The following is a 25,045-nucleotide window of genomic DNA, read 5'->3' on the forward strand; positions in this document are numbered from 1 at the left end:
GAGAGGTGGGGCTGGAGCAGAGAGCTGGGACAGATAGCTGGGGCTGGGACAGAGAGCTGGGACAGAGAGCTGGGGCTGGGGCAGAGAGGTGGGGCTTGGACAGAGAGGTGGGGCAGAGAGGTGGGGCTGGGGCAGAGAGCTGGGACAGAGAGCTGAGAAAGAGAGCTGGGGCTGGGGTAGAGAGCTGGGACAGAGAGCTGGGGCTGGGGCAGAGAGCTGGGACAGAGAGCTGGGGCTGGGGCAGAGAGGTGGGGCTGGGACAGAGAGGTGGGGCAGAGAGGTGGGGTAGAGAGCTGGGGCTGGGGTAGAGAGCTGGGGTAGAGAGCTGGGACAGAGAGGTGGGGCTGGGGCATAGAGGTTGGACAGAGAGCTGGAGCTGGAGCAGAGAGCTGGGGCAGAGAGCTGGGGCTGGGGCAGAGAGGTGGGGCTGGGACAGAGAGTTGGGGCAGAGAGGTGGGGTAAGAGAGCTGGGGCAGAGAGGTGGGGCAGAGAGGTGGGGCAGAGAGCTGGGGTAGAGAGGTGGGACAGATAGCTGGGGCAGAGAGGTGGGGCTGGGGTAGAGAGCTGAGCCAGAGAGCTGGGGCAGAGAGGGGGGCAGAGAGGTGGGGTAGAGAGGTGGGGTAGAGAGGTGGGGCAGAGAGCTGGGGCAGAGAGGTGGGATAGAGAGCTGGGATAGAGAGATGTTGTAGAAAGGTGGGGTAGAGAACTGGGGCAGAAAGCTGGGGCAGAAAGCTGGGGCAGAGAGCTGTGGCAGAGAGCTGGGACAGAGAGGTGGGGCTCAGGCAGAGAGGTTGGTTAGAGAGCTGGGGCTGGGGCTGGGGCAGAGAGCTGGGGCAGAGAGGTGGGGTTGGGGCAGAGAGCTGGGGCTGGGGCTGGGGCAGAGAGGTGGGACAGAGAGGTTGAGCTGGGGCAGAGAGCTGGTGCTGGGGCAGAGAGCTGGGGCAGAGAGCTGGGGCAGAGAGGTGGGGCTGGGGCAGAGAGCTGGGGCTGGGGCAGAGAGGTGGGACAGATAGCTGGGGCAGAGAGGTGGGGCTGGGGTAGAGAGCTGGGACAGAGAGGGGGGGCAGAGGGGTGGGGCAGAGAGGTGGGGTAGAGAGGTGGGGCAGAGAGCTGGGGCAGAGAGGTGGGATAGAGAGCTGGGATAGAGAGATGGTGTAGAAAGGTGGGGTAGAGAACTGGGGCAGAAAGCTGGGGCAGAAAGCTGGGGCAGAGAGCTGTGGCAGAGAGCTGGGACAGAGAGGTGGGGCTTAGGCAGAGAGGTTGGTTAGAGAGCTGGGGCTAGGGTAGAGAGCTGGGGCTGGGGCTGTGGCAGAGAGGTGGGGCTGGGGCAGAGAGCTGGGGCTGGGGCAGAGAGTTGGGACAGAGAGGTTGAGCTGGGGCAGAGAGCTGGGGCTGGGGCAGAGAGCTGGGGCAGAGAGCTGGGGCAGAGAGCTGGGGCTGGGGCAGAGAGCTGGGGCTGGGGCAGAGAGGTGGGACAGAGAGTTGGAGCTGGGGCAGAGAGCTGGGGCTGGGGCAGAGAGGTGGGGCAGAGAGGTGGTGCTGGGGCAGACAGCTGGGGCTGGGGCAGAGAGGTTTGGGCTGGGACAGAGAGGTGGGGCAGAGGTGGGGCTGGGGCAGAGAGCTGGGGCAGAGAGGTAGGGCTGGGGCAGAGAGGTGGGGCAGAGAGCTGGTGGCAGAGAGGTGGGGCAGAGAGGTGGGGCTGGGGCAGAGCTGGGACAGAGAGCTGGGGCAGAGAGGTGGGGCTGGGTCAGAGTTGTGGCAGAGAGGTGGGGCTGGGGCAGAGAGGTGGGGCTGGGGCAGAGCTGGGGCAGAGCTGGGGCAGAGAGGTGGGGCTGGGGCAGAGCTGGGACAGAGAGCTGGGTGCAGAGAGGTGGAGCTGGGGCAGAGCTGGGGCAGAGAGGTGGGGCTGGGGCAGAGAGGTGGGGCTGGGGCAGAGAGGTGGGGCTGGGGCAGAGAGTTGGGGCTGGGGTAGAGAGGTGGGGCAGAGAGGTGGGGCTGGGGCCTCTTGGCCTAATTCCTTCTTTCTCTTGAGACGGGCAGCTTGACCGTGGAGCAAATATGCCTCTCTGCCTCTTCAGTCAAAGACATCAATCCTACCAAGGAATATTGACTGACTCTTATCCATCTCTCTCTCCTCCTTCCAGGCAGTGCCACGGTGGATCGTGAGGGCCTCTCGGCCACCCTGGTCAAAGACATCCGCAACTACTTCCAGATCAGCCCAGAGTACTTCTCCATGCTGCTGGTGGGAAAGGATGGCAACGTCAAGTCGTGGTACCCGAGCCCCATGTGGTCCATGGCCATTATCTACGACCTGGTGGACTCTATGCAGCTCCGCAGGCAGGAGATGGCCATCCAGCAGTCACTGGGCATGCGCTGCCCGGAAGACGAGTACGGAGGCTACGGGTACCATCACCACGGCTACGACGGTTACCAGGACGGCTATCACCAGGGATACGGTTACTAAAGGGGGTGTCAATAGTCTATAAGCAATGATATGGTTACTAAGGGGTATGTTACTTAATCTCAAATCAATCTCTTTTGCGTTTATCCCATGAATGCTTCTTGATGGCCCTTTGTAGATTCCAATGAATCAGATAGGTGTAAGCAGTAAGGTATGGCTCTACCTAGCCCCATGGTAGTCTAGATGGGCTGTACACCATGTTCCTTGTACTTAGCCCCTGGTTTCGGATCTGTAGGCATTAATTAAGAAGTTCCTAGGGATAGGGGGTTGATTTCCAATGGGAGAGGTGCATGAGTATAACCTTTGTCTCGCCTCTTGAACGGCGGTTTTTGTTTTCAGGAAGTTTATGGAGGGTTAAATGGTCTAGGGGTTAGCTCTGTGCTTCCTGCTTCCAGAATGAAATAAAGAAGGATTGGATAGTGATGTCATCAATCTGGGGCATAGAGGCTATCCTTCTCTATATCAGTATCGCTCTTTTGATATAAAGAATTACAATCAACAGTTGTTTTACATTTCACATGTTCGGTCGACTACATTTCCATTCTTGACCAAATGTACTGTACATGTTCACTTTCACAGTCTGAACCTTATTGTAGATAGAAGTGTAAGGATCAGTCAAACGTTTTGTTTGTTTTGGATGTCTGTCTTTAACTTGTGGCTATAACGGTCTGTTTCTGCAATGAACTTTCAACTTCATTTCTGTTTTGTCATTTTCCTGTTGTTACATATTGTTCCTATAACATACTCTGTTGTGCATGAAAGACTCTGTTGTACTGTATATTTATGAAAAATAAAGCTTTTTTTTCCTGACAACACTTTTCTCTGAGTTTTAATACAAACTGTATCTCAGTACTTTGTATTGTAGTCAAACGTTCTTTAGGCGCAGTATACAAATGTATTATGTTACACAGCCCCCTGTTGGTTCAAGTTGAACAATACAGATTGAACAATACAGATTGAACAATACAGACCAACAGAACGGAAAAATACAGTCAGCAACTAAAACAAAATGTGTCCGTTTGGTAATCTATAGACTATTTTGTGTGAGAAACTGAGCAGTTATGAACTGAATAATGATGCACTGTATCATAACAAAATACTGTACATGTTATTAACCCGGTGTTCATTGCCTTAAAGATGTGCAGTAAAACACACCAGACACCCCAGTCATAGCCTCAATATTTTTTATTTTTTTTACTTTAGTTTATTTGGTAAATATTTTCTTAACTCTTCTTGAACTGCACTGTTGGTTAAGGGCTTGTAAGTCTGCATTTCTCCGTAAGGGTGTGACAAATAAAGTTTGATTTGATTTATAAAATTATATTACTGATAACCACTTCATATCCACTCCACAAGAAGCTTTCTGTGAATACATGGCAGAAGTGTCAGTTCTATGGGACAATAAGTATGTATAGGAGAGTAAAAAGAGCGTTGATCACTTGTAATTTCTTTAATAATGGGAATTGATGGGAAATGATGTAAAATACAGTGCCTTGCGAAAGTATTCGGCCCCATTGAACTTTGCGACCTTTTGCCACATTTCAGGCTTCAAACATAAAGATATAAAACGGTATTTTTTTGTGAAGAATCAACAACAAGTGGGACACAATCATGAAGTGGAACGACATTTATTGGATATTTAAAACTTTTTTAACAAATCAAAAACTGAAAAATTGGACGTGCAAAATTATTCAGCCCCCTTAAGTTAATACTTTGTAGCGCCACCTTTTGCTGCGATTACAGCTGTAAGTCGCTTGGGGTATGTCTCTATCAGTTTTGCACATCGAGAGACTGAAATTTTTTCCCATTCCTCCTTGCAAAACAGCTTGAGCTCAGTGAGGTTGGATGGAGAGCATTTGTGAACAGCAGTTTTCAGTTCTTTCCACAGATTCTCGATTGGATTCAGGTTCGGACTTTGACTTGGCCATTCTAACACCTGGATATGTTTATTTTTGAACCATTCCATTGTAGATTTTGCTTTATGTTTTGGATCATTGTCTTGTTGGAAGACAAATCTCCGTCCCAGTCTCAGGTCTTTTGCAGACTCCATCAGGTTTTCTTCCAGAATGGTCCTGTATTTGGCTCCATCCATCTTCCCATCAATTTTAACCATCTTCCCTGTCCCTGCTGAAGAAAAGCAGGCCCAAACCATGATGCTGCCACCACCATGTTTGACAGTGGGGATGGTGTTCAGGGTGATGAGCTGTGTTGCTTTTACGCCAAACATAACATTTTGCATTGTTGCCAAAAAGTTCAAATTTGTTTTTATCTGACCAGAGCACCTTCTTCCACATGTTTGGTGTGTCTCCCAGGTGGCTTGTGGCAAACAACACTTTTTATGGATATCTTTAAGAAATGGCTTTCTTCTTGCCACTCTTCCATAAAGGCCAGATTTGTGCAATATACGACTGATTGTTGTCCTATGGACAGAGTCTCCCACCTCAGCTGTAGATCTCTGCAGTTCATCCAGAGTGATCATGGGCCTCTTGGCTGCATCTCTGATCAGTCTTCTCATTGTATGAGCTGAAAGTTTAGAGGGACGGCCAGGTCTTGGTAGATTTGCAGTGTTCTGATACTCCTTCCATTTCAATATTATCGCTTGCACAGTGCTCCTTGGGATGTTTAAAGCTTGGGAAATCTTTTTGTATCCAAATCCGGCTTTAAACTTCTTCACAACAGTATCTCGGACCTGCCTGGTGTGTTCCTTGTTCTTCATGATGCTCTCTGCGCTTTTAACGGACCTCTGAGACTATCACAGTGCAGGTGCATTTATACGGAGACTTGATTACACACAGGTGGATTGTATTTATCATCATTAGTCATTTAGGTCAACATTGGATCATTCAGAGATCCTCACTGAACTTCTGGAGAGAGTTTGCTGCACTGAAAGTAAAGGGGCTGAATAATTTTGCATGCCCAATTTTTCAGTTTTTGATTTGTTAAAAAAGTTTGAAATATTCAATAAATGTCGTTCCACTTCATGATTGTGTCCCACTTGTTGTTGATTCTTCACAAAAAAATACAGTTTTATACCTTTATGTTTGAAGCCTGAAATGAGGCAAAAGGTCGCAAAGTTCAAGGGGGCCGAATACTTTCGCAAGGCACTGTATATCACTAGCCACTTTAATAACGGGAATTGATGGGAAATGATGTAAAATATATCACTAGCCACTTTAAACAATGCTACTTAATATGTTTACATACCCTACATTATTAATCTCATACGTATATACTGTACTCTATATCATCTACTGCATCTTTATGTAATACATGTATCACTAGCCACTTTAAACTATGCCACTTTGTTTACATACTCATCTCATATGGATATGCTGCACTCAATACCATCTACTGCATCTTGCCTATGCCGCTCTGTACCATCACTCATTCATATATCTTTATGTACATATTCTTTATCCCTTTACACTTGTGTCTATAAGGTAGTAGTTTTGGAATTGTTAGCTAGATTACTTGTTGGTTATTACTGCATTGTCGGAACTAGAAGCACAAGCATTTCGCTACACTCGCATTAACATCTGCTAACCATGTGTATGTGACAAACAAAATTTGATTTGATTTGATTTGATAGCTGTGGGTTTCTGTAACCAGTAGGGAAGGCAGTTGGTCCCTGTGTGTAATGTAAACCACAACCTTATGTGTTCTACCATCATGTCATCAAATACGGTATTCTGAATGCAACATGGACCCCTGTGACCAGAGTTAATCACATGGGCCTTATGAGGTTACTGTATGGTATTTGTGAGGTTGCTGTATGGTCCGTGTGAGGTTACTGTATGGTCCGTGTGAGGTTGTGGTCTGTGTGAGGTTGCTGTACGGTCCGTGTGAGGTTACTGTATGGTCTGTGTGAGGTTGTGGTCTGTGTGAGGTTGCTGTACGGTCCGTGTGAGGTTGCTGTATGGTCTGTTTGAGGTTACTGTATGGTCTGTGTGAGGTTACTGTATGGTCTGTGTGAGTTTACTGTATGGTCTGTGTGAGGTTGCTGTATGGTATGTGTGAGGTTGTGGTCTGTGTGAGGTTACTGTATGGTCTGTGTGAGGTTGTGGTCTGTGTGAGGTTGCTGTACGGTCCGTGTGAGGTTACTGTATGGTCCGTGTGAGGTTGTGGTCTGTGTGAGGTTGCTGTACGGTCCGTGTGAGGTTACTGTATGGTCTGTGTGAGGTTGTGGTCTGTGTGAGGTTGCTGTACGGTCCGTGTGAGGTTGCTGTATGGTCTGTTTGAGGTTACTGTATGGTCTGTGTGAGGTTACTGTATGGTCTGTGTGAGGTTGCTGTATGGTATGTGTGAGGTTGTGGTCTGTGTGAGGTTACTGTATGGTCTGTGTGAGGTTGTGGTCTGTGTGAGGTTGCTGTACGGTCCGTGTGAGGTTGCTGTATGGTCTGTTTGAGGTTACTGTATGGTCTGTTTGAGGTTACTGTATGGTCTGTGTGAGTTTACTGTATGGTCTGTGTGAGGTTGCTGTATGGTCTGTGTGAGGTTGCTGTATGGTCTGTGTGAAGTTGCTGTATGGTCTGTGTGAGGTTACTGTATGGTCTGTGTGAGGTTGCTGTATGATCTGTGTGAGGTTACTGTATGGTCTGTTTTGAGGTTACTGTATGGTCTGTGTGAGGTTGCTGTATGGTCTGTGTGAAGTTGCTGTATGGTCTGTGTGAGGTTGCTGTATGGTCTGTGTGAGGTTGCTGTATGGTCTGTGTGAAGTTGCTGTATGGTCTGTGTGAGGTTACTGTATGGTCTGTGTGAGGTTACTGTATGGTCTGTGTGAGTTTACTGTATGGTCTGTGTGAGGTTGCTGTATGGTCTGTGTGAGGTTGCTGTATGGTCTGTGTGAGGTTACTGTATGGTCTTTGTGAGGTTACTGTATGGTCTGTGTGAGTTTACTGTATGGTCTGTGTGAGGTTGCTGTATGGTCTGTGTGAGGTTGCTGTATGGTCTGTGTGAGGTTGCTGTATGGTCTTTGTGAGGTTACTGTATGGTCTGTGTGAGGTTGCTGTATGATCTGTGTGAGGTTACTGTATGGTCTGTTTTGAGGTTACTGTATGGTCTGTGTGAGGTTGCTGTATGGTCTGTGTGAAGTTGCTGTATGGTCTGTGTGAGGTTGCTGTATGGTCCGTGTGAGGTTACTGTATGATCTGTGTGAGGTTGCTGTATGGTCTGTGTGAGGTTGCTGTATGGTCTGTGTGAAGTTGCTGTATGGTCTGTGTGAGGTTGCTGTATGGTCCGTGTGAGGTTACTGTATGGTCTGTGTGAGGTTGCTGTATGGTCTGTGTGAGGTTGCTGTATGGTCTGTGTGAGGTTGCTGTATGGTCCTTGTGAGGTTACTGTATGGTCTGTGTGAGGTTGCTGTATGGTCTGTGTGAGGTTGCTGTATGGTCTGTGTGAGGTTACTGTATGGTCTGTGTGAGGTTACTGTATGGTCTGTGTGAGTAAAGAATAACGGTAAGGCTAGCATTCCCTACCGCTGCATGTTTATGTTTGACCATCAGAGAGATAAATACATTTAGCGGCCAACAGTGCAAAGTGGATTTCTTATGACATCACAAGGGTTGAGCCATTATGATAATGGTCATAATGGGTGGCTAGAGAGCCTCCTCCTTTGATTCGCTGTCTGTGTTGGGCTTGGTCAGCGTCTCCAAACTCCTCCTCATAAACAACACAAAACACAGAGAGGACGCAGAGAGGAAACACACAAGCAAGACAAATGTCTTAAAGCAGTGTGTTGCCGCGACCTGTCAGCGGTTACCTGCTGGGTGTCAACGAACGGTGAAAATTTAACATGTAGAATCGACAGGAAATGAACCTGAAATTGACGGCCAATGTTCTGTGGTCAAAGGGCAATAGGATGGCCTCCCGCTGTTTTTAAGTACACTCGTCCATCCGTTGCTCTGGTGTGCTTTCCCTCTTTGGGTGGATCATCAGATACATCAGGACTCTACATTAACACCTGTCCGGGGGCAAGGAAAACAAATTGTCGTACAAGCAGATTATAGATTCAAAAGTGAGACAAAATCAGGCAAAAATCACAATATCAAACAATTAGGCTACTCCAATTAGAATTACATTAGTGTGTCCTTTGGATAAGATGCATCTGTCTTCCCAATCTCTGCAGAGCTCATCACAGTAGACTTATTCTAGGCTTGCATTGCCAGGCACCATGCAGTCTATCAATCACGCAGTTGTCAGATACGTTTGTGAGATCAAAGCAAGTGTGCACATTTGTTGATATTCGTTGCTAGTTAGTTATTTGCCCAGTTATAGCACATTTTTGGTCATTCAATACTGGCCATGTAACGTACTTCTGACAACGTAAAAAATATATATTATTTGAATAGGCTAATTGACAAGTAACTGCTATGCTGTCAAAATCTGAAAATGTAATATTTTAGCCTTACAAATAGATAAAAATGTCTTAGTTAGCTACCTTTCTTTGAAGTCGCCCACCTTAGCCATTTCCTCCCTGGTTCATTGAATGAGGGAAAGTATTTGGTTCAAATTGAAATGTTGCGGGCTCACAGTACCAGTCAAACGTTTGGACACACCTACTAATTCAAGGGTTTTTCTTTATTTTACAATTTTATACGTTGCAGAATAATAGTGAATACATCAAAACTATGAAATAACACAGATGGAATCATGTAGTAACCAAAAAAGTGTTAAACAAATCAAAATATATTTGAGATCTTAGGTTCTTCAAAGTAGCCACCCTTTGTCTGTATGACAGCTTTGTATGGTCTTGACAATGTTTCTACAATGTAAAACATAGTAAAATAGAGAAAGACCATTGAATGAGTAGGTGTGTCCAAGCCTTTGACTGTTGCTGTATATAACAACATTCTAATCCTGTTTAGCATTATCTAGTCCAGGTCAGGCATGCTTTCACTATTTTTATTCATTTCAAATGGGGGACATTCATTTTGAAGGTGAACCGCAGATTCCACAATTTTTTTCTCTCACCAATGTTGTTCACGACACACACGTTTACATTAAGGCCTCAACAGTAGCCACATTTAACTCGTCCACCTCCCAATCAACAACATCTTAGTCACAGATAAGGTTGAACTATTCTTCTCCTCCCTTAAGCCACAGGATATTTTTTATTTAACCTTTATTTAACTAGGCAAGTCAGGTAAGAACAAATTCTTATTTACAATGACGGCCTAGGAACACTGGGTTAATTGCCTTGTTCAGGTGCAGAGTACAAGATTTTTACTTTGTCAGCTTGGTGATTTGATCTAGTAACCTTTTGGTTATTGGCCCAATGCTCTAACCACTAGGGTATCTGCCATCCCATGACCTATATACAGTAACTAGTGTTGTCCTGACAGGAGCTAATGCTAGCACCTCTCTTTTGAGGCTTCCTGTTTGTCTAGCTCACCAGCGGCTTCCTGTTTGTCTAGCTGATCAGAGTCTTCCTGTTTGTCTAGCTGATCAGGGTCTTCCTGTTTGTCTAGCTGATCAGAGTCTTCCTGTTTGTCTAACTGATCAGAGTCTTCCTGTTTATCTAGCTGACCAGTCTTCCTGTTTGTCTAGCTGATCAGTCTTCCTGTTTGTCTAGCTGATCAGTCTTCCTGTTTGTCTAGCTGATCAGTCTTCCTGTTTGTCTTCCTGACCATTGTTGTGCATGGGTTATTGAACTGTCAGTCCCTGGGGATCAATGAACAGGACCAGGCTTATCTGAAATTTTTCTGGAGAATCATCTGTGGGACACCCATGGTGCACAGTAAAGAATCAAATGTTCTCTTGAGTCTGAGGTCAGGAACAGTTCTGATTAAATATCAAAACAAGAGGGCCATCTCCAGTGCATTGTAACATGTGTGATGGGAATAACTTCACTGGGAGTGTCTAGCAGTAAACACATGGTTTCAATTAACAAGGGAACAACATGAGCAATGCCCTGGTTGATACTTGTTTTGTGCGTGTGTGTTTGCGTGTGTGAAAGAGAGTGTGTGTGAGTGTGCACGTGCAAGTCTGTGTGCCATATTCTGTTTGAGCCTGCCTGCCTGCCTGCCTGCCTGCCTGCCTGTGTGTGTCTGTTGTCTTTTGTCTTTTGTCTGTGTCCTGTGATAAAGCACAGAGGGGACTCTTCTTGTCAGATCTAAGTTTCCTGCCATCTAGAACAGACGGACCACTCATACCTGGAGTTTCAACCTCAGACATGAGACTTAATTCCTTGACAAGGGGCTCAACGTCTCCAGCTTCTAAAGCAGAGAAGCCCTTAGACAGGAAGAAATACTACCATATCGCTGCAGTGCCTGGGACTAGGACTACACATACAGTACATGTATAATGGACCACACGGGTTAAACTAAAACAATGTCTTTACATGCTTCTAGTTGTCTCAAAGTCAGTCCCCCTGCCCTCTCTGTCTGCTCCCCAATCCTCTATTAGAGCCCACACCTCAGTCATGCGCATACACACACCTGCAGCTGTGACTTTAAGTAATAGACACTTTCCTAGAAGGATCGCCAATAGGGTGGAAAGGGACACACACATGCACTGATCAAATATGTGGTCTTCATGAGTTTCACACACATCTAAGCATCAAGCACATACTTTAAACGAAACTAGCACATACATCATGCATTGATGTCAATAGAAAATATGAGCTAAAGTATGAATTATGTTTCTCAGATTAGGATTCAACACTTAGTTCCTATTGGATCCAGCCCTTGGTTCCTATATTATTCAGCTCTTAGTTCCTATTGGATTCAGCCCTTAGTTCCTATATTATTCAGCCCTTAGTTCCTATATTATTCAGCCCTTGGTTCCTATATTATTCAGCTCTTAGTTCCTATTAGATTTAGCCCAAAGTTCCTATTGGATTCAGCCCTTAGTTCCTGTATTATTCAGCCCTTGGTTCCTATATTATTCAACTCTTAGTTCCTATTGGATTCAGCCCTTAGTTCCTATATTATTCAGCACTTAGTTCCTATATTATTCAGCTCTTAGTTCCTATATTATTCAGCCCTTAGTTCCTATTGGATTCAGCCCTTAGTTCCTGTATTATTCAGCCCTTGGTTCCTATATTATTCAACTCTTAGTTCCTATTGGATTCAGCCCTTAGTTCCTATATTATTCAGCGCTTAGTTCCTATATTATTCAGCTCTTAGTTCCTATATTATTCAGCCCTTAGTTCCTATATTATTCAGCCCTTGGTTCCTATATTATTCAGCCCTTAGTTCCTATATTATTCAGGCCTTAGTTCCTATATTATTCAGCCCTTGGTTCCTATATTATTCAGCTCTTAGTTCCTATATTATTCAGCTCTTAGTTCCTATAGGATTCAGCCCTTAGTTCCTATTGGATTCAGCCCTTAGTTCCTATATTATTCAGCCCTTAGTTCCTATATTATTCAGCCCTTAGTTCCTATAGGATTCAGCCCTTAGTTCCTATAGGATTCAGCCCTTAGTTCCTATTGGATTCAGCCCTTAGTTCCTATATTATTCAGCCCTTAGTTCCTATATTATTCAGCCCTTAGTTCCTATTGGATTCAGCCCTTAGTTCCTATTGGATTCAGCCCTTAGTTCCTATTGGATTCAGCCCTTAGTTCCTATATTATTCAGCCCTTAGTTCTTATATAATTCAGTCCTTAGTTCCTATTGGATTCAGCCCTTAGTTCCTATATATTCATCCCTTAGTTCCTATTGGATTCAGCCCTTAGTTCCTATAGGATTCAGCCCTTAGTTCCTATTGGATTCAGCCCTTAGTTCTTATATAATTCAGTCCTTAGTTCCTATTGGATTCAGCCCTTAGTTCCTATATATTCATCCCTTAGTTCCTATTGGATTCAGCCCTTAGTTCCTATAGCATTCAGACCTTAGTTCCTATAGGATTCAGCCTTTAGTTACTTTTGGATTCAGCCTTAATTCCTATCATATTCAGTTCTTAGTTCCTATATTATCCAGCACTTAGTTCCTCTAGGATTTAGCCCTTGGTCTCTATAGGATTCTGCATTTAGTTCCTATAGGATTCACCCTTAATTCCTATAGGATTCAGCTATTATTGGGGCGGCAGGGTAGCCTAGTGGTTAGAGCGTTGGACTAGTAACCGGAAGGTTGTGAGTTCAAACCCCCGAGCTGACAAGGTACAAATCTGTCGTTCTGCCCCTGAACAGGCAGTTAACCCACTGTTCCCAGGCCGTCATTGAAAATAAGAATTTGTTCTTAACTGACTTGCCTGGTTAAATAAAGGTAAAATAAAAAATAAATAAATATCCTATATTTTTCAGCTCTAAGTTCCTATATTATTCAGCCTTTAGTTCCTATTGGATTCAGCTCTTAGTTCCTATATTATTCAGCTCTTATTTCCTATATTATTCAGCTCTTAGTTCCTATAGGATACATACATTAATACTGCCTTATAGATTAGGAAGTAGCCTATAGCTTAATAGGTAGTATAATATATATTTCTGTATGTTGTCTTTAAACATTGTGTTTTGTATAATAAATGAAACTAAAGAATTTACATTCTCTGCCAAATAAAAAGTATGTCGCTGTTATTTAGTTGTCAGTCATATCCCTTTCACACACAGACTGAAATCCTACTAATTTACAGTACCTGATTATTTTTGCTTGCTTTGTTTGTGTCTGACAGGGGAAGGTGGTAAAAAAACAAGGTAAAATAATACTCACCTAAAGACCTAGTCATGATTGCTCCATTTTCAAACACTCTGTAACCAAAATCCAGCTATCGGGTCTGTGTGAATTGTTCTCTGATTTTGTGCAGGTAAATTCATTAACACCTCCATTGTTTAACACCTCCCTAATCTGAAATGCAAACAGCCCTGATGGTTTAATAATACCCCCTGCCCCCCCACAGCAGACAGTGAGTAACGTGGCCATGGCTTGCTATATAAAGCAGGCAGACGGGAATCAAGGCATTCAGTTACTGTTTGATTGAACATTAGAATGGGCAGAACGAGTGACCTAAGAGACTTTCAGCATGGTTTGATCGTCGGTGCCAGACGCACCAGATCCATTATCTCAGAAATGGCCACCCTCCTGGGTATTTGATGCAAGGTGGTGCCTAGGGTTTTAGAATGCTGCGACAAGTGAAGAACGTCCTGTCAGCGGCAGTCCTGTGGGCCAAAACAGCTTGTTGATGAGCGAGGTCGAAGGAGAATGGTGGCCTGGTCAGTCCCTAGACCTCAACCCAATAGAGCATGACATGGAACGGGCTGGTCACAGCCTGAATATACCACCGTCCAATCTGCAGCAACTGCGTGAAAAATCTCCCTAGTCCTTGTCGATGACAAGCATACCCATAGTATGATGCAGCCACCACCATGTTTGAAAATATGAAGAGTGGTACTCAGTGATGTGTGTGTTGGATTTGCCCCAAACATAACGCTTAGTATTCAGGACAAAAGTTAATTTATTTGCCACATTTTTTGCAGTATTACTTTCAGTGCCTTGTTGCAAACAAGATGCATGTTTTGGAATATGTTTATTCTGTACAGGCTTCCTTTTTTTCACTCTGTCAATTAGGTTAGTATTGTGAAGTAACTACAATGTTGTTGATCCATCCTCAGTTTTCTCCTATCACAGCTATTAAACTCTGTAACTGTTTAAAAGTCACCATTGGCCTCATGGTGAAATCCCTGAGCGGTTTCCTTCTTCTCCGGCAACTGAGTTAGGAAGAACGCCTGTATCTTTGTAGTGACTGGGTGTATTGATACACCATCCAAACTGTAATTAATAACTTCACCATACTGAAAGGGATATTTAATGTCTGCCTTTTTACCCATCTACCAATAGGTGCCCTTCTTTACGAGGATTTGGAAAACCTCTCTGGTCTTTGTGGTTGAATCTGTGTTTGACATTCACTGCTCGACTGAGGGACCTTACATATAATTGTATGTATTGGGGTACAGAGATGAAGTAGTCATTAAAAAATCATGTTAAACACTATTATTGCACACAGAGTGAGTCCATGCAACATATTATGTGACTTGTTAAGCACATTCTTACTCCTGAAGTACTTTATGCTTGCCATAACAAAGGTGTCATGTATTGTCATGTTGTGTCTTGTTTCTGTCCTTTCTCTTCACCCTGTCTCCCTCTGCTGGTCGTACTAGGTTACCTTTTCTTCCCCTCTTACCCCCAGCTGTCCCTTGTCTTCTCTGACTACCTCGTTCACCCCTTTTCCCACCTGTTCCCTTTTTCCCTCTGATTAGGTCTCTATATCTCTCTCTCTTTCTGCTTCTGTCTTTGTCGGATTCTCGTTTGTGTTACTCATGCCTGAACCAGACTATCGTCGTGTTTGCTGCAACCTTGTCCTGTCCTGTCGGAATCTGCCTGTTCATCTAACCTTGTCCTGTCCTGTCGGAATCTGCCTGTCCATCTGAGCCTACGTGTGTTTCATCATTAAAGAAACTCTGTTTTGTTAATTCGCTTTTGGGTCCTCATTCACGCACCTGACAGAAGAATCCGACCAAGAATGGACCCAGCGACTTCGGATCCTCTCCACTCTGCCGTCGAGATCCAGGGAGCGATGCTAGGCAGACACGAGCAGGAATTGTCTGCTGCTCGACATGCCGTTGAGACCCTGGCCGCCCAAGTCTCCAACCTCACAGAACAGGTTCACCATCTCCGCCTCGATCCACCGGCCACTTCCAGGGCTTTCGAATCTCCGGAGCCCAGAATCAATAACCCGCCGTGTTACTCTGGGAAGCCCACTGAATGCCGCTCGTTCCTCACACAGTGTGATATTGTGTTTTCTCTCCAGCCCAACACTTACTCCAGGAGCACAGCTCGTATCGCCTACGTCATATCTCTCCTTACTGGACGGGCTCGTGAGTGGGGCACGGCAATCTGGGAGGCAAGGGCTGAGTGTACTAACCAGTATCAGGACTTTAAGGAGGAGATGATACGGGTTTTTGATCGTTCTGTTTTTGGGGAGGAAGCTTCCAGGGTCCTGTCTTCCCTATGTCAAGGTAATCGATCCATAACAGACTACTCTATTGAGTTTCGCACTCTTGCTGCCTCCAGTGACTGGAACGAGCCGGCTTTGCTCGCTCGTTTTCTGGAGGGTCTCCGCGCGGAGGTAAAGGATGAGATTCTCTCCCGGGAGGTTCCTTCCAGCGTGGATTCCTTGATTGAACTCGCTATTCGCATAGAGCGACGGGTTGATCTTCGTCACCGAGCTCGTGGAAAGGAGCTCACGTTCTCCGTTGCCCCCCTCTCCGCATCACTACCATCTTCCTCTGCCGGCTCGGGTGCTGAGCCTATGCAGCTGGGAGGTATCCGCATCTCGACTAAGGAGAGGGAACGGAGAATCACCAACCGCCTCTGTCTCTATTGCGGTTCCGCTGGTCATTTTGTCACTTCATGTCCAGTAAAAGCCAAGAGCTCATCAGTAAGCGGAGGGCTACTGGTGAGCGCTACTACTCCTGTCTCTCCTTCAAGATCCTGCACTACCTTGTCGGTCCATCTACGCTGGACCGGTTCGTCAGCTTCCTGCAGTGCCTTAATAGACTCTGGGGCGGAGGGCTGTTTTATGGACGAGACCTGGGCTCGGGAACATAACATTCCTCTCAGACAGTTAAGGGAGCCCACGGCCTTGTTCGCTTTGGATGGTAGTCCTCTCCCCAGGATTCAGCGTGAGACGCTACCTTTAACCCTCACTGTCTCTGGTAATCATAGCGAAACCATTTCTTTTTTAATTTTTCGTTCACCTTTTACACCTGTTGTTTTGGGCCATCCCTGGCTAGTTTGTCATAATCCTTCTATTAATTGGTCTAGTAATTCTATCCTCTCCTGGAACGTCTCTTGTCATGTGAAATGTTTAATGTCTGCTATCCCTCCTGTTTCCTCTGTCTCTTCTTCACAGGAGGAGCCTGGTGATTTGACAGGGGTGCCGGAGGAATATCACGATCTGCGCACGGTGTTCAGTCGGTCCAGGGCCACCTCTCTTCCTCCACACCGGTCGTATGATTGTAGTATTGATCTCCTTCCGGGAACCACTCCCCCCCGGGGTAGACTATACTCTCTGTCGGCTCCCGAACGTAAGGCTCTCGAAGATTATTTGTCTGTAGCTCTTGACGCCGGTACCATAGTCCCCTCCTCCTCTCCCGCCGGAGCGGGGTTTTTTTTTGTCAAGAAGAAGGACGGGTCTCTGCGCCCCTGCATAGATTATCGAGGGCTGAATGACATAACAGTGAAGAATCGTTATCCGCTTCCTCTTATGTCTTCAGCCTTCGAGATCCTGCAGGGAGCCAGGTTTTTCACTAAGTTGGACCTTCGTAACGCTTACCATCTCGTGCGCATCAGGGAGGGGGACGAGTGGAAGACGGCGTTTAACACTCCGTTAGGGCACTTTGAATACCGGGTTCTTCCTTTCGGCCTCGCTAACGCTCCAGCTGTCTTTCAGGCATTAGTCAATGATGTCCTGAGAGACATGCTGAACATCTTTGTTTTCGTTTACCTTGACGATATCCTGATTTTTTCACCGTCACTCCAGATTCATGTTCAGCACGTTCGACGTGTCCTCCAGCGCCTTTTAGAGAATTGTCTTTTTGTGAAGGCTGAGAAGTGCACTTTTCATGCCTCCTCCGTCACATTTCTCGGTTCTGTTATTTCCGCTGAAGGCATTAAGATGGATCCCGCTAAGGTCCAAGCTGTCATTGATTGGCCCGTCCCTAAGTCACGCGTCGAGCTGCAGCGCTTTCTCGGCTTCGCGAACTTCTATCGTCGTTTCATCCGTAATTTCGGTCAGGTGGCAGCTCCTCTCACAGCCCTTACTTCTGTCAAGACGTGCTTTAAGTGGTCCGTTTCCGCCCAGGGAGCTTTTGATCTCCTCAAGAATCGTTTTACATCCGCTCCTATCCTTGTTACACCTGACGTCTCTAGACAGTTCGTTGTCGAGGTTGACGCGTCAGAGGTGGGCGTGGGAGCCATTCTTTCTCAGCGCTCCCTCTCTGACGACAAGGTCCACCCATGCGCGTATTTTTCTCATCGCCTGTCGCCGTCGGAACGTAACTATGATGTGGGAAACCGCGAACTGCTCGCCATCCGCTTAGCCCTAGGCGAATGGCGACAGTGGTTGGAGGGGGCGACCGTTCCTTTTGTCGTTTGGACTGACCATAGGAACCTTGAGTACATCCGTTCTGCCAAACGACTTAATGCGCGTCAGGCGCGTTGGGCGCTGTTTTTCGCTCGTTTCGAGTTCGTGATTTCTTATCGTCCGGGCTCTAAGAACACCAAGCCTGATGCTTTATCTCGTCTCTTCAGTTCTTCAGTAGCCTCCACTGACCCCGAGGGGATTCTCCCTGAGGGGCGTGTTGTCGGGTTGACTGTCTGGGGAATTGAGAGGCAGGTAAAGCAAGCACTCACTCACACTCCGTCGCCGCGCGCTTGTCCTAGGAACCTTCTTTTCGTTCCCGTTCCTACTCGTCTGGCCGTTCTTCAGTGGGCTCAATCTGCCAAGTTAGCCGGCCACCCTGGCGTTCGGGGTACACTTGCTTCCATTCGCCAGCGTTTTTGGTGGCCCACCCGGGAGCATGACACGCGTCGTTTCGTGGCTGCTTGTTCGGTCTGCGCGCAGACTAAGTCCGGTAACTCCCCTCCTGCCGGCCGTCTCAGGCCGCTTCCCATTCCCTCTCGACCGTGGTCTCACATCGCCTTAGATTTTGTCACCGGACTGCCTTCGTCAGCGGGGAAGACTGTTATTCTTACGGTTGTCGATAGGTTCTCTAAGGCGGCTCATTTCATTCCCCTTGCTAAGCTTCCTTCTGCTAAAGAGACGGCACAAATCATCATCGAGAATGTTTTCAGAATTCATGGCCTTCCGTCAGACGTCGTTTCGGACAGAGGTCCGCAATTCACGTCTCAATTTTGGAGGGAGTTTTGCCGTTTGATTGGGGCTTCCGTCAGTCTCTCTTCCGGCTTTCACCCCCAGTCTAACGGTCAAGCAAAACGGGCCAATCAGACTATTGGTCGCATCTTACGCAGTCTTTCTTTTCGTAACCCTGCGTCTTGGTCAGAACAGCTCCCCTGGGCAGAATACGCCCACAACTCGCTTCCTTCGTCTGCGACCGGGCTATCTCCTTTTCAGAGTAGCCTCGGGTACCAGCCTCCGTTGTTCTCATCTCAGTTCGCCGAGTCCAGCGTCCCCTCCGCTCAGGCTTTTGTCCAACGTTGCGAGCGCACCTGGAAGAGGGTCAGGTCTGCACTTTGCCGTTATAGGGCGCAGACTGTGAGATCTGCTAATAAGCGTAGAACTAAGAGTCCTAGATATTGTCGCGGTCAGAGAGTTTGGCTCTCCACTCAGAACCTTCCCCTTAAGACGGCTTCTCGCAAGTTGACCCCGCGGTTCATTGGTCCGTTCCGTATTTCTCAGGTCATTAATCCTGTCGCAGTGCGACTTCTTCTTCCGCGATATCTTCGTCGCGTCCACCCGGTCTTCCATGTCTCCTGTGTTAAGCCCGTTCTTCGCGCCCCCGCTCGTCTTCCCCCCCCCCCCATCCTTGTCGAGGGCGCACCTATCTCCAGGGTCCGTAAGATTTTGGACATGCGTCCTCGGGGCCGTGGTCATCAGTACCTAGTGGATTGGGAGGGGTACGGTCCTGAGGAGAGGAGTTGGGTTCCCTCTCGGGACGTGCTGGACCGTTCGCTGATCGATGATTTCCTCCGTTGCCGCCAGGTTTCCTCCTCGAGTGCGCCAGGAGGCGCTCGGTGAGTGGGGGGGTACTGTCATGTATTGTCATGTTGTGTCTTGTTTCTGTCCTTTCTCTTCACCCTGTCTCCCTCTGCTGGTCGTACTAGGTTACCTTTTCTTCCCCTCTTTCCCCCAGCTGTCCCTTGTCTTCTCTGACTACCTCGTTCACCCCTTTTCCCACCTGTTCCCTTTTTCCCTCTGATTAGGTCTCTATATCTCTCTCTCTTTCTGCTTCTGTCTTTGTCGGATTCTCGTTTGTGTTACTCATGCCTGAACCAGACTATCGTCGTGTTTGCTGCAACCTTGTCCTGTCCTGTCGGAATCTGCCTGTTCATCTAACCTTGTCCTGTCCTGTCGGAATCTGCCTGTCCATCTGAGCCTACGTGTGTTTCATCATTAAAGAAACTCTGTTTTGTTAATTCGCTTTTGGGTCCTCATTCACGCACCTGACAAAAGGGGCTAAACACTTATTGACTCAAAACATTTCAGCTTTTCATTTTTAATTAAGTTGTTTAAATGTCTGATAACATTACTCCACATTGACATTGTGGGGTATTGTGGCCCAGTAGTGTAGGCCAGTGACACAAAATCTCAATTTAATCTATTTTAAATTCAGGATTATTCAGTGTATAGCCTCGTTATTGTTATTTTCTTGTGTACTTTTTTTAAACTCTAGTTTATTTTGTAAATATTTTCTTAAACTCTATTTTCTTAACTCCATTGTTGGTTAATATGGTAAGTAAGTATTTCATTGTAAGGGCTACATCTGTTGTGTTCAGCGCATGTGACAAATACAATTTGATTTGATTTGATATAAAATAATGCAAAGTTGGCTAGAAGCTAGCAACAGGGCGACCGTGTCTGTCGGCACCATCTTGGCTGAGACAGGAGAGTTTATGCTAAATGAGACAGCATCTTGATTACACTACGTGGCGTAACCAGCAGACAGAAAACCTTTCTATCTGCAATAAAAAATGTATCTATCCTTAAAATCCCTTGCTGTGTTTGAGAAACTGTTTACATTGCAGACAGTTCAAATGTCATCACAGGCTGTTCACCAAGAAAGTGAAAGTGAAAGTGTGCAAGCTCTTATTTGAGAGCCTTGAAGCGAGGGTACTGAAAAAGTAGTGAGCACTTTCAAAACCATGGGCAAACTGTGTGTCTTTTTGTTAGTTATTTCATTTAACACTATTGTAAATGCAGGTAAGATGGATGTTTTATTCTCTGGTGTATATCAGATTTAATTATAAATCGGCTGCTAGGATGAATATTCATAACATAAATAACAGCAGGGAAGGGAAACGACAGGGTCAAATGTCACTAGTCAAAAGTGCAGCCAAAACAATCAGCAACTATCAGCAACGTTCTTGTAGTACAGCCTATATACAGTATATTGGCTATATTACAGGATTTTCAGACATAACCATTGTGAAAATATTCACTGATCTTGTTTTCACCCTCTCTCAGGTTCAGGATCCCATTCTCTGTAGGCAATTGCAACATATATCTCAGGAGACACCTTTCCCTGTTTTTACTGTTGTGTTGATGCTGGATGACATTCACATTGTGGTGGCAGCGTAGCCTAGTGGTTAGAGCATTGGACTACTAACCAAAATGTTCCAAGTTCAAATCCCCAAGCTGACAAGGTTTTGACAATCTGTCTTTCTGCCCCTGAACAAGACAGTTAGCCCACTGTCATTGAAAATAAGAATTTGTTCTTAACTGACTTGCCTAGTTATATAAAGGTAAAATATTTGTTTTAAAAGTTGGTTACTTTGAGTCCAACATTAAACGCTATATCCACAAGGGATATAATGCCTCTGAGGAAACAGAGGTTGAAGAAGCTTATCACATAGCTTTTATATTTGGGGCCATGTCCTTCAGTTTTAATTTAAAAATATATATATATATATATTTATTTAACCAGGTAGGCTAGTTGAGAACAAGTTCTCATTTATAACTGCGACCTGGCCAAGATAAAGCAAAGCAGTGTGACACAGACAACAACACAGAGTTACACATGGAGTGAACAATAAACAAGCAAATAACACAATAAAAGTCAATGTCTATATACATCGTTTGCAAAAGGCATGAGGAGGTAAGCAATAATTAGGCCATAGGAGCGAATAATTACAATTTAGCAGATTAACGCTGGAGTGATAAATGAGCAGATGATGATGTGCAAGTAGAGATACTGGTGTGCAAAAGAGCAGAAAAGTAAATAAACAGATGGACTATGTACAGCTGCAGCGATCAGTTAGCTGCTCAGATAGCTGATGTTTAAAGTTGTAGCGAGGGCCAGCCGACTAGAGCATACAGGTCGCAGTGGTGGTGGGTGGTATAAGGTGATTTAGTAACAAAACGAATGGCACTGTGATAGACTGCATCCAGTTTGCTGGTAGAGTATTGGAAGCTATTTTGTAGATGACATCGCCAAAGTCAAGGATCGGTAGGATAGTCAGTTTTACTAGGGCAAGTTTGGCGGCGTGAGTGAAGGAAGCTTTGTTGCGAAATAGAAAGACGATTCTAGATTTGATTTTGGATTGGAGATGCTTAATATGAGTCTGGAAGGATAGTTTACAGTCTAACCAGACACCTAGGTATTTATAGTGGTCCACATATTCTAGGTCGGAACCGTCCAGGGTTGTGAGGCGGGTGTGGGCAGCGAATGGTTGAAAAGCATGCATTTGGGTTTACTAGCGTTTAAGAGCAGTTGGAGGCCACAGAAGGAGTGTTGTATGGCATTGAAGCTTGTTTGGATGTTAGTTAGCACATTGTCCAAGGAAGGGCCAGAAGTATACAGAATGGTGTCGTCTGCGTAAAGGTGGATCAGGGAATCGCCCGCAGCAAGAGCAACATCATTGATATATACAGAGAAAAGAGTCGGCCCGAGAATTGAACCCTGTGGTACCCCCATAGAGACTGCCAGAGGTCCGAACAACATGCCCTCCGATTTGACACGGACAAAAGTAATCACAGGTGTTGATTGGGAGAGCTAGCTAAGACAACAACAGGTAAGACAACAACAGCTAATCAGCTAAAACAACAACAACAGGTAAAATGGTGATGAATGGGCAGAGAGGGTCGGTTAACTACACACAGAGCCTGAAAGCGAGATCATCAGAGCTGAAGCGCTTCAATTCCACCAAAGGTATTCATGTTCAACAGAGGCTGGCTGGGTGTGAGATGTCGGACAGTGGAGAACCGGCACTTATCATATCTAGGGACAGTTTCAATGGAATTTATGCAGATTTAGCAATATATTCCAACATGACACATTATTCATACATTTCTGGAAACCTCCTGCCGCCATGGAGTAAGGTGCATCAAACATATGTAAAAGGACTTTATCAAACCATTTACCTGAACATTTACCTGAACATTTACCTGAACATTTGCATGGACACATTAAAAACGTTCCAGGAGAAAGAGAATAAATGTATAATGCATAAAGTGTGTCCCAGAGTCAGGCTCATACAGAAAGCCATGTCTGGAGGGTTCCAGCAGTCTGGCGTTTGGTTTCTATCCCCGCCACATCAACCTGACCCTGCTGAGAGACGGTCAGCCAATAGCAGAACAGGGGGCAGCTGCTGCCCAATGGAGACGGCACGTACCAGCTGAGGAAGAGTCTGGAGGTCAGTACAGAGGAACTGAGAGAGAGAAGCAACTACACCTGCACTGCCTCCCACCTCAGTCTGGACAACAAGCTGGATGTCAGCTGGGTGCCCGAGTCTGGAGCAGACAGATCTGTCTATCCTGTCAGCTCTACTGGTAATGGTGTCCATAACTATTCTAAACTGCATTTCCGTTTGCCTAAAGAGGAGAAGAGAGGCTGGCTCCGAGATATTGTCACAGCTCTCCAACCCTGTTGATGCCCAAGTGGCCGAGCACATTAGCCTGTTTTCACATTCTGAGAGCTGCTATATTTACTGCTGCCGCTCATGCAGTGACTTTCTCAATTCAAGCTCATCGACAATATGTGCAGAAGCCTAATAAAGAGAAGTCCTTGTTTTTTATGATACAGTAGTGCATTAACGTTCCAAAAACGTGTACTCTCATTGCTATGGCACTGATTTGTATGTGATATGTAAAATAAATGTTCTATTAAAAATCATGATACAAATAGATCATTAGAGTTTAGTTAATTGGCAATGAGCAGAGGGAAATCTTACCTGGAAGCAAAATAAAAATACCAGGAACACCAATCACACCATGTCTTTCACACCAGAATACCAGGAACACCAATCACACCCTGTCTTTCACACCAGAATACCAGGAACCCCAATCACACCCTGTCTTTCACACCAGAATACCAGGAACACCAATCACACCCTGTCTTTCACACCAGAATACCAGGAACCCCAATCACACCCTGTCTTTCTCACCAGAATACCAGGAACCCCAATCACACCCTGTCTTTCACACCAGAATACCAGGAACCCCAATCACACCCTGTCTTTCACACCAGAATACCAGGAACACCAATCACACCCTGTCTTTCACACCAGAATACCAGGAACCCCAATCACACCCTGTCTTTCACACCAGAATACCAGGAACACCAATCACACCCTGTCTTTCACACCAGAATACCAGGAACACCAATCACACCCTGTCTTTCACACCAGAATACCAGGAACCCCAATCACACCCTGTCTTTCACACCAGAATACCAGGAACCCCAATCACACCCTGGTTAGGAATCAGTCAGAATCTTGATGGATTGTGTTTCATGAGAGTGGCATAGAAAAGCGAGCTGCAGGGGCTGCAACTCTACTTCCTACCAGAAGGTGTCACTACACACTCAAATGAGGCTACTACCAGCAGGCTAACGTCATTAGTATGCTGGATTTATGAATGTACTTCTGGTTCCACTTAATTCTGGCATAGACCACAATGGCACATTTGGGGCAGTTGAAATAAGCTGTTGAAAATAAAAGATGTAGTGACAAGCATCACAATTGACTTTATTTTTTAAAGACTATTGCCAAATCTTAATATAAAGATTGATATTGTAGACATTTCCAATAATCAATTGGTAAATACATTGTTTGTTAGCTTCATTTTCACTTTAAAAGTTGTTTAAACAGTTTGTCCAAATCTGTTCAAAACCTGCCCAGTGATAAAAGATGGAAAGCTCAGGGTCAGGGATATAAATAAAAAGTCAAGGAAATTATTATATGAATACCAGACAAGCATTACATTTCTTACTGCTCAGTGACACACACATTGTTCACCAACATAGTTTACGGGGGATGATGCCAGCGAGCGTAACATCACCATAATCTCTCTAGGAATAGAAAATGGTCACGGATACCAGTAAAGGGATGCATAGTGCGTGAACTCTCTCTCTCTCTCCCGCCTCCTCCGAGACGCCGCCTCTTCCGTAGGTAGGGAAGAGTTTAAAACCAATCTTGAGACGCGGGACACTTCATAAAAGGGACAGTGCGTCGTTTTCACGGACTAGTAGTGGACAGGAGCAGACGGAGAGCAAGAACGTATTTATTGGGAATACCCGCGGAGTTTATGTTGAGTAGTTTTGAGATTCACAAGACAATAAAAATGAAATCTCCAAAGTTGAAGTCTCAAGGCAAATGTGAGTTGAAGAATGCTGACCATCTAATTTGTTCTTGGGATTTCTACTGGACAAAATATAATGCATTGCACACTTACCAGGCATGGGGTTAGTTTAGCGTTTGCAGAAAAGGAGCCTTAAAGCTATGTCAGATAGTGTGGTTGTTATTCAACATCTGTTAGAATTTGACAATGTGTTTACTACAATGTAACATGCGTGTTGCACACGTTTATTAATGACACAAAAACATAGACCATCAATAGGTTAGCACGAGATAGGATAAATTAATATAGAGCAATTTATTTCATTAGGATAACTGAAATGAATACAATAAAATA

General features: G+C 45.6%; 2 protein-coding genes and 1 pseudogene across 3 annotated transcripts in view; all 3 read left to right on the top strand.

Annotated features, from left to right (window-relative positions):
• LOC110520589 (coiled-coil domain-containing protein 80) overlaps nucleotides 1-3,274 on the top strand; it is a 40,084-nt gene extending 36,810 nt beyond the window's left edge. The window contains exon 9 of the mRNA XM_036975211.2: nucleotides 2,145-3,274. Within this exon, the coding sequence (XP_036831106.1) occupies nucleotides 2,145-2,464 (320 nt within the window). The 3' untranslated portion in view covers nucleotides 2,465-3,274. The remainder of the gene's footprint in view (nucleotides 1-2,144) is intronic.
• An 18,918-nt stretch (nucleotides 3,275-22,192) lies between these two features.
• LOC110504766 (major histocompatibility complex class I-related protein 1-like) lies at nucleotides 22,193-23,832 on the top strand (annotated as a pseudogene).
• A 614-nt stretch (nucleotides 23,833-24,446) lies between these two features.
• LOC110504776 (regulator of cell cycle RGCC) overlaps nucleotides 24,447-25,045 on the top strand; it is a 27,862-nt gene continuing 27,263 nt past the window's right edge. Inside the window, exon 1 of one of the 2 annotated variants that reach the window (XM_036975212.2) lies at nucleotides 24,447-24,728. In XM_036975212.2, the coding sequence (XP_036831107.2) occupies nucleotides 24,659-24,728 (70 nt within the window). In that variant the 5' untranslated portion in view covers nucleotides 24,447-24,658. The remainder of the gene's footprint in view (nucleotides 24,729-25,045) is intronic. The other variant, XM_090230744.1, reaches the window with a different exon arrangement.

The sequence above is a fragment of the Oncorhynchus mykiss genome, chromosome 3 (genome assembly GCF_057628025.1).
Source record: "Oncorhynchus mykiss isolate SJ-2025 chromosome 3, ASM5762802v1, whole genome shotgun sequence".
In the NCBI taxonomy this organism is placed as follows: Eukaryota; Metazoa; Chordata; class Actinopteri; order Salmoniformes; family Salmonidae; genus Oncorhynchus; species Oncorhynchus mykiss.